General features: G+C 38.8%; 2 protein-coding genes across 2 annotated transcripts in view; both read left to right on the top strand.

Moving 5' to 3' along the window:
• Positions 1 to 10,097, top strand: part of LOC105501293 (C-X-C motif chemokine 3) — a 100,098-nt gene that overhangs the window by 27,068 nt on the left and 62,933 nt on the right. The gene's annotated exons all lie outside the window — the stretch shown is intronic.
• On the top strand, positions 8,010 to 9,558 carry LOC105501294 (C-X-C motif chemokine 5-like). The gene is made up of 4 exons (XM_011927162.1): positions 8,010 to 8,251; positions 8,379 to 8,511; positions 8,621 to 8,704; positions 9,038 to 9,558. The coding sequence occupies exons 1-4, from the start codon at positions 8,143 to 8,145 to the stop codon at positions 9,054 to 9,056; spliced, it is 345 nt and encodes a 114-aa protein (XP_011782552.1). The 5' UTR covers positions 8,010 to 8,142; the 3' UTR covers positions 9,057 to 9,558.

Genomic DNA, 10,097 nt, shown 5'->3' with positions numbered 1-10,097 from the left:
CCACTGCACTCCAGCCTGGGCGACAGAGCAATACTCCATCTCAAAAAAAAAAAAAAAAAAAAAAAAAGAATCACAATACATTTATCTATCAATGAAAGGACTTGTATCTATAATATACAATGAACTCCGACAAACAAATATAACATGGCAAAATCTCATTTTACAACAAGATAGACAAAAGATTTTTAAATAGATTTCACAAAGGAAGATTTACAAATGATAATTAAACACAGGGAAAAGTTGTCAACATTATTAGTAATCATGAAATAATCATCAAAAACCTAATGGGATAGCATGAATAACTGCCAGTAGCTAAGAATTTAAAAAGAGTTATGACGAAGATATGGGGAGACCAGAGCACTCTTACTTTGTTAGTGGGAGTATGAAAAGGTAAAACTACCTTTGGCAATCATTTGGTAATTTTCTGTAAAGATTAATATACACATATAGTATGGTCCAGCAGTTCTACTCCTAACACTTAGCCACAAGAAGTGAAAATAAATAATTTGATTGTTCCTGTGTAAAAAAATGATCTCAAAACTTAGTGGGTTAAAACAATAGCTACTTATTATCTCAGGATTATCTGGGTTGATAGGGGACTGGACTCATCTCTCTGGATCTTTTGCTCCATGTGGCTGGAGTTGCAGACATCTGAAATGTGACTGGGTTGGAAAGTACAAGAGGATAGCTTACATGGTTGCAGGTTGGTGCTGGCTGTCAGCTGGGAGCCCAGTGAGGCCTATCAGCTGGAGTGCCTTGGTTCTGTTCCATGTGGCCTCTACACATAGCTCAGGCTTCTCAAAGCATAGAGGATGGGCGCCAAGAAGAATCATTCCAAAAGACCAAGGTGGAAGCTGTAGATCTCTTTTCACAAGTTACACAGCATCAGTTCTGCCAAATTCTATCGATCAAAACCAGCCACAGGACCAGTTCAGATTCAAGGATATGAAACATAGATACCACATCTCAATAGGAAGAGTGACAATAATTGTATGGCAATCTTTTCCCTATGACATGCAAAAAGATTTCTAAAATAATGTTTACAGCCACTTCATGATAGCCAAACTATTGACAATGACTTGATTGTCCATCCACAGATGAATGACTAAAGAAACCTGGGTATACTTCTACAATTGAATACTTCATTTGAATTATTCAATGAATATTTAATTGAATACAAAGAAACATACTACTAATATTCACAATAACATGTGTGAATCTGACAGACATTAAGTTGCACAAAAAAAAGCCAGGCATAAAGAGTACGCATTGGATGATTCCATTTTTAAAAATTCAAGAGTAGGCAAAACTAAAAATCAAAACATCAATTTCCTCTGGAGAAGAGAATGAATGGAAAAGAGCATGGATTTTCTGAAAAAAAAAAAAGAAAATATTCTCTTGATTAGCTATTTACATTTTCAAAACTCACTGAACTGTACACTTAAGAAAAGTTCATCTCACTATGTAAATTTTACATCAATGTAAAACATAAAAAAAGAAAAAATATTTTTTACAGTTTTCACAGCTATCCTTTTTGTTCTTCTGAATAGCTTTAGGGGGAAAAAAGCTGATATTAGTATTTTCATTTAAATAAATAACAAATTGTTACGATCCTGCAGAAAGTTTCTGGCAGCAGAATGACTTAAATTCGGATAAAAGAAGTATCCATGGATGACTGAAGGAACCATTTTTTTCTAAGTATTGCTTCAATTAAAGTATGATTTTAATTTCAAACCATCACAGAAAGCTGACTAGATATAGTTCAATATGAAACTTTCACAACTTTCATTTATTACAGAGAACTATCTTTTATATAACAACATTGTGACAGATACTAGCTTGTGATCTGTTTCTAATATGTGAGTCATTACTGTATTTCTCTGTTCTATGACATAATCTCTGGTCATAGCATTCATCAGTCTGGCCTCAAATTTAAATTAGAGAAAAATCCCAAAACTCTTTCCAAGGGACATTCTGTTCCAAATGAAATGACTCCCAGTCTGATTTACTAATGCTGAATGTTTTGGAAACTGAAATGATTCAAAATAAAAGATTTTGTTAAAGCAATTTGGTCAATTTACTCTCCAGAGGAAGTCATGCTTTAAAATCCAAAGTGGCTAGTAAGAAACTCATGGTAGAACATTAGCCAGAATTTCTAGGATTTTGTGACTTTTGGTTTGGCATTGCAACATCTTTTTTGTCAGTGTGAGCAATTCTTTAATTCCCAATTCTTATAAAAAGAACGTTTTAAATGTGCATGACAGCAGTTATTCACTGGGAATGCATAATCAGACTTAATGAAAATTTGATGGCAAAATATCAACTATAAGACACGTTCTATTCTCAATTTTTATTAATCTTTGTTTTGTTGAAGTGGTGATGGGGCTTGTGGTGGTGCTGGTGTGCCTGTGTGTTTGTCCTTTAAGTTCACGAATATTGTTTTGCATCCTTATCAAATGTTAGGTCTTTGCTAGTTTTTCTTTCTCTCTTTCTTTCTTTCTTTCTTTCTTTCTTTCTTTCTTTCTTTCTTTCTTTCTTTCTTTCTTTCTTTCTTATGAATCCTGGTTTATTCACGTGACAGGTGGTAAGATGATGCCATATATAACTTTGACTTCACGTTCCTGTTGATCAAAGCCTCTCACACCCTTTTTAAACAAAGCTGGCAGTAAAATTCAACATATTGCATAACTAACCAATGTTACATATTGCTCAGAAAACTGTACACTCTCAACAGGAAATTCCAGGAATGAAAGGATTTCTGTTTCATTATCACAAAGGTGCCGTTTTCTAGTAACTACAATAGGTATGGTAAATTATTCCTAGATTGTTAACGTATCTGAAAGTGACTACAGAACAAACTTAAAACTTTTGAGTAGGTCTAACATCATGAATTCTCTTTCATCTGAAATAATACTTTTAAATGTGCATCAGAAACTCTTCAAAGGTTTTTCAAGCAGTAACAAGGAAGGAAAACAGATGGTTTTGACTGTCCAGGAAGTACATAAATCACATATATACAAATACATTACAATTATTACTATTAAAACAGCAATGATGGCCAGGAGCGGTGGCTCAAGCCTGTAATCCCAGCACTTTGGGAGGCCGAGATGGGTGGATCACGAGGTCAGGAGATTGAGACCATCCTGGCTAACCCGGTGAAACCCCATCTGTACTAACAAATACAAAAAACTAGCCGGGCAAGGTGGCGGGTGCCTGTAGTCCCAGCTACTCGGGATGCTGAGGCAGGAGAATGGTGTAAACCCGGGAAGCGGAGCTTGCAGTGTGCTGAGATCCGGCCACTGCACTCCAGCCTGGGTGACAGATCGAAACTCCATCTCAAAAATAAAAAAAAATAAAAAAAAAAAAAACCAGCAATGATGAGGTTCTACTATATAGTAAATAATAATTGAATATATTGTGAAGTTATGCAAAAGATAATACTCTGCTAAAACAAATACAAGTTGTGACGTTAATAGTGATCAGAAACAATATTTCAAACAAGCATTCTTAAACACAATATTAGAAATCCAGTTTCCATAAAGGACTTTTGTAGTATCATAGAAATGCCTTCTCCAAGTTATTTAAAATATTTGACGTTAAAAAGTGTTTTGCTCACTTAGCCCAGAACAGATTTCTGAAGAAAGCAATGAAGACTTCCTGTTTCTGATAAACTCAAGGCTTTCAGAAACATTTAAAACTTACATTCTCATCTTTTTTTTCCCCATGTATCAACTCTTTTTGTCAACAAAACCTTTTCTGAGATCTGCACAGTTGTACAACAGATAACTAGCCGCCCCATCCACACAGAAGGTGGGAAAGAAAAACCCAGCTATGATTATTTGGAATTTAGCTCGGTATAGATCCAGTCAGGGTTCACTGATTTGCTCCTCCAACAGATGTTACCTGAAATGGGCAGCAAGGGAAATTAGATAGTTGGCCAAAGGAAAGAAAATATTCCTGACATTTCAAAGCAAAAGTGAAGCGACTTTGAAGCAGTGCTATTTCCTGAAAGCTGCTGCTTCTTCATTGGACTGCCAGGCCCCTTTAGAAGGAGACAGGCAAACTGCATTTACATTGCAACATAAACCAGAGAGTTACTACCTTTTTTCTGTTCTTTTGCATACAAGTAACTGTATCCTCCACTTAAACTCTTATTGCCTTCCTTATGCTGATACCCTCGATATGCTTAACCTGATAACAGTGTGCTCACATCCTTAGTTACTGCAATTGTATAGCATTTCTTAAAGGTAATATAAAGAATAGTGGATATTTAAAAATATAGAACCTTAGAATAACATTTGAAAAGGCCTATGTCAAATACTAAATCACATAATTAAATTTTTCTCTGGTTTGTTGGAAAAGATCAATTTAGAATGGCATACACACAATGCTAACATTCATCACAGTAAAACATAATCAGAATTTCCCCTTGTCATTTACATCCTACAATCTCAACGTTATAGAAACTATGTTATTTGGTCAACACTTTAGTTGTGTAGTTGTATTTCTTTTAATACAAAATGTCTTTCTGGGTTCTGAACATTCTTCTGAAAGTTTGGATTCCAAAGAAGGAAAATATTAATACCATTCGAACTTTCTCTAAGAATAACCAGGAAATAATTTCCCACATAGGAGACAACCAATTCAACATTGTAGAGTTTAGAAAAACAGAGGAGTTAAGAACAGTAAACAGCCCCATCCTTTCCTCTTTAAGACCTACTTGTGAGGTAAAGAACACCGTAAAATTAAAAAAAAAAAAGGTATTATCAACATTCATCAGCAAGTATTCACAGAATGCTCGCTGCTACACTAAGAAATTATGGGAGGTTATGTGAGAAATGCAGGACATCATCACTGACTTTAAGGAGTTTATAGTTGACTTGAGGAAGACAAAGGCAAAAATAAGGAATTTAAACTCTGCCTTATGAGATAGTTATTACAAGTACACTAAATGTTCAAAGAGCAAAGGTGGAAGGAATACCCTACAAATGACCTTGTCAGAATAAGCCTTTTCAAAGAAGAAAGGACTTTGAATCTACCTGGAAGACAGTGAGGAATTTCGAAAGCAGGGCATGGTTTCAGGTGGGATAACGTGGAAGCCTCTAGGACCCTTGATATTACTGCAATCTCAAAGACAGGAGTGGAAGGATTGAGGATCTCAACAGCTTCAAATATGGTTGTCCGGAAACACAATAAAATGGTTAGCCAGATTGTGGAGAGCCACTGGGGGTTATTTGCCAGCAACTGTGAAGAAAGTGGTTTGTAATCTGGAAACCATTAAAAATTACTGGAGCAGGTTCTCTGGTGCTTCACTGACAGTGCTGGATTTTCTACTGCTTAACTCATGCTCTACTTACGTCGCCTAGCTGGGAAGAAAATTTCTCTTCTCTAACAATCAATGTGAGGCTCAAGCAATAATGAATATGAAAGTGTTTTGGAACGCAAAAATCATTTATACTGTGTTAGTTTATATTACATTATACCGTGGTAGAACAACGAAAATAGGATTGCTTTAGACAGACAGTTAAGCCTTCAGGCTATCAGAATGCTGATATCATTGGATGAATTGTTTTATTTTAGTTGGGAACGAAAATAACAGAGTTTTTCTCTGCTACCTGGATACAGTGCAGGTAAGACAAATGGCTTTTGTTTAAACTGATGATAAAGAAGCAACTACTGTTAAAGTGCTGTGTCTTCAGTAGTTCTTGGTGCTGTCATACTCAACCTCAGAGGACCTTTGGACCATCCACGTTTGTACAAAACCAACATCCAAGCTGCCTGTATAGGAGCCAGACATGGGCAGTGGGCTAGAGTGATTTCCATGGGAAGCCAGTTTACGTGACATATTGCTTCCTGATTAGGTTGGGCAACCCAACAACCCACTTCTAGTGGGGACTTTCTATCACCTGCTTGTCAGCTAAAGAAGTATTGTTTTTCTTCCTGTGTTCCATAAACAAGCTACAGTGAATTGATTCAGAGTGCAAACCAGGTGAGATATATACATTTATAAGATCGTCAGGAGGAAATGGCAATCTTGTCTCATGATCAATCTCAGATTTCACCATTTGGTACCAAAAACAAATTCATATGTTCACTTATGTTTAAAATAGCTTATTTAGAACTAGCCTAAACACACACACACACACACACACACACACACACACACAGAGTTTAAAAGTCAATAATTTATGTAATCAAACTGTTTTTTTTTTAAGCAAAGTCTTATCCTACGGTTTATTCCCTGTGGTTAAGTTGAATTTAATTGCCCAAGATTTTTTGAAGCCTTATCACTTCACCAAGGCTTAACTTTTGTCTTTAGACACACTCTAATCTCTAAAATGTCAATATACTAAATCTGCAGGCTGTTTTCTACAGATCACCACTCCCCAGAAAAATGAAGAATTCCATTTGCAGAGTCAGGTATGATGCTGATGACGTCAGGAAGCTGTGAGGACTTCTCATATAGTTTCCCACAGAGTAAGGCCCATACCACCCAACCTTACTCAGCCAGTGCATTTCTGAAGTTTCCTTCCAGAATAAAAGTTGTAAAGGTCTATGACAGCTCTTTCTTGCTCACCAATAGAGGTGATGGATGGAGGAGTTAATAAAATTCCCAGAATCATAGGAGACAAGGGAAAGAGTTGTGTTTCACGACTGGTTTCTCATTGCCATCACGTTTACTGATTACCTTTGCTCTGCCGTGAGGGCAAGGGTCTTGAGAACCAGCCAGAAGAGGATCGAGTTCGATTTCCATGAAAGCAAGCCAAGTCATTCCAATACCATAGCCATTCCTGCATGGAACAAGACAGTGGAAGACCCTTAAACCTTTAGTGCTTTAACTCCTCCTCAGATAACAGAAGGAGAGAGGGAGAGGAAGCTGGAAGTTGCTTCACCCTTCAATTTCAGGCAGGAGTGCAGGGCTCACTGGGGACTAGAGTAGGCCTGTGGGAACAGCCTTGATCACCAGTAAACATGAAACTCGAGAGTTCCAGAAGGCTGTTGGGAGCATTACTCCCCCCATGAAGTTGTTTGAGGGAAAACAGACTGGGTGCTGTTGTGCTGCCAAATTGATACAAACCCCTACAAGAAGCTTTCACACGAGCCCCTCAAACTCACTGGCCTCCCACAGCATCTCCAAATGGTGTCAAATACACACCTGGGGGTGGGTCTAGAGCTGGGGCAGGCCTGGAATTCCTAGTAAGCTTTAGCCTGTGCTCCCCATACTACACCTCACCCCCAAGAAGACCAAAATCTCTTCAATTCAATAGCATAGCAACTGCCAACAGCAAGGTATCTTCCGTGGCAATTTGCTGGGTGATTTTGGAAGATTTTTGTTTAACCACCTGGACACACATATACTTGCTATACTACAAGTACAGAATTCTCAGTAAGCAGACTTACTCACCAAAGAAGGTGATCTGTGGGGGAGTCAACAAAATTCAGTGGTGGTCCTTTCAGGCTACTGACTTCAAGTGGCAAGAGACAAGGGTCTCTTGTTATCATGTTATCTTGGCTTCCAAACCTGGCTGAAGTCCAGAGAATCATAAAGTCATTCAAGAAAGCTAGAATAACCTGCCTGTAAGTACTTTCAATTTAGAGCAATTCAAGCATGCATAACATTTCCTGGATTAAGAGTAATAATAATTAGAAAGGATTGATTTTGAGAAATTTTTCTCAAATCAAGGCCCCTGCTACTTTGGTTCCACCTTTTCTCTCTAGAAGGAGAGGAGCAGCATCTCCCAGAGGGCTGCCTGCCTCAGAAACGCCAGCATCCCTAGTCCCCTCAGGCCTAGGGCTTGAGGCCCTGTTGAATCACTGCTCCCTTCTGGCTGGAGCCAGAGGTCCCTCCACCGCGGAGCAGGTGTAGAATGTCCCTCTAGGTAGAGGTGCCCGCAGCTCCTCCAGGCCACCCTCCCCACTGTCAGCCCCCCTCCCCCAACCTCTTCTTTACACACTGCCCCCTGAATTCAGGGAATTTTCCCAGCATCCCAAAGCTTGAGTTTCCTGTCAGTGGGGAGAGATGAATGTAGATAAAAGGAGTGCAAAAGGCACAAGGAAGCCTCAGTGCTCCGGATCCTCCAATCTCTGCTCCTCCACTCAGTTCAGGAACCCGCGACTGCTCACAGCGCTCTCTTGACCACTATGAGCCTCCTGCCCAGCCACGCGGCTCCTGTCGCGGGTCCTTCGGGCTCCTTGTGCGCACTGCTCGCGCTGCTGCTGCTGCTGACGCCACCAGGGCCCCTCAGCACAGGTGAGAGCGCCTGGCACGCGGGACGCACTGGGGTACAGCGGTGCATCCCTGCCTCTGCAGGGCAGCTGCCTTCCAGGAAACTCACCAAACAACCTGCCCTATAAAGGTGTCTCTCTTTCTTCCCCAGGTGGTCCTGTCGCTGCTGCGTTTAGAGAGCTGCGTTGCAGTTGTTTACAGACCACGCAGAGAGTTCAACCCGAAATGATCAGTAATCTGCAGGTGTTCGCCATAGGCCCGCAGTGCTCCGAGGTGGAAGTGGTGTAAGTTCTGTGCTGCTCTGTCCACTGTGACCTTGGCAAAAGGAAAGTCCCGCAGCCTGCGTCTTCAACCTTGCTATCTCACGAGTGTATCTTCCTTTTTTTCCTTCAGAGCCTCCCTGAAGAACGGGACGGAAGTTTGTCTGGATCCACAAGCCCCTTTTCTAAAGAAAGTCATCCAGAAACTTTTGGACGGGTACTTGTCACTTTGATCTTTGTGGTTTTTAAATCTTATCTAGGGAGACCATAGACTTCACAGGGTCTTTATTCTCTGTACTAAAAGGTTGTTAAATTGGGAACATTTTTCTGGATTGTCCTGGGAAAAACTTTATTACCAATCTTACATGTAATTACTTGAGCAATTACACACAGCTTGTCGCCAGTTATGCTTTGTGTTTACCCATTGCTTGTATTGATTTTTCTATACTCCTTTTTTACCAAGCATTATAAACGCTGAGTGTTGACACCAGGGTGGAGTAGAAAGGAGTGCGAAAAATCGTTAAACTAATATAATCTTTTTTCTCAACAGTGAAAACAAGGGCAACTGATGAAGAGAAATGAGTAGGCATGGAAACGTTTCCCAGTCTTCAGCAGAGCAGTTTTCTGGAGGTCTCTGGACCCAGGGAAGACAAGAAGGAAGGATTTTGTTGTTGTTTGTTTGTTTATTTGTTTTTCCAGTAGTTAGCTTTCTTCTTGGATTCCCCACTTTGAAGAGTGTGAGGAAAACCTATGTTTGCCCCTTAAGTTTCAGCTCAGCTAATGAAGTGTTTAGCATAGTACCTCTGCTATTTGCTGTTATTTTATCTGCTATGCTATTGAAGTTTTTGGCAATTGACTATACTGTGAGCCAAGAATCACTGGTTGTTAATCTTTCAAAGTGTCTTGAATTGAAGGTGACTATTACATCTCCAAGAAATATTCTTTAAGGTATTAACTGAGAAGGCTGTGGATTTAATATGGAAATAATGTTTCATAAGAATTCTGTCGATGTAGATACACTGTTATCTTCACCTTTTTAAGAAATAGGAAATATTTTAATGTTTCTTGGGGAATACGTCCGAGAATTTCCTTACTCTTCATCGTGGGATATGATTTAATTATTTTGCTTTAGAAAGCTGAGTGTATGGCACCTTATCTATGTATAATATATTTCATTTTCCAGAATTTCTAAAAGTTTACTTTCTATGAGGGCTAATTTCCTATAATTTTAGACATTCTTTAACTTCTTAGTATAGCAAACTGCCATCATTTACTTTTAAACTTTGATTTTAACATGCTATTTATTAACGATTTTATTAGGAGTACTATAATTCTGGTAACTAAATATATATTTTAGATAGATGAAGAAGCTAGGAAACAGGCACATTCCTGACTGCCACTTTACATAGAAATGTATTCTTTCAGTTTTTAAAGTAAAGGCAAACGTAACAATGACTTGTATGCTGAAAGTTTTGGAAATGTATCCAAACAATTTGAATATAAATTTATCATTTAGTTTTTAAAATACATAGTGACATCCTCGAGGTCCTAGCATTTCTCTCTGGACAGGGGACCAGAGAGGGCTTGGAAATTTGAAAAAAAAAAAAAAA

This window comes from Colobus angolensis, unplaced genomic scaffold, assembly GCF_000951035.1.
Source record: "Colobus angolensis palliatus isolate OR3802 unplaced genomic scaffold, Cang.pa_1.0 Scaffold70, whole genome shotgun sequence".
Lineage (NCBI taxonomy): Eukaryota > Metazoa > Chordata > Mammalia > Primates > Cercopithecidae > Colobus > Colobus angolensis.
Note: the sequence above shows the minus strand (reverse complement) of the source record. Positions and strands in the feature narration are given on the sequence as shown.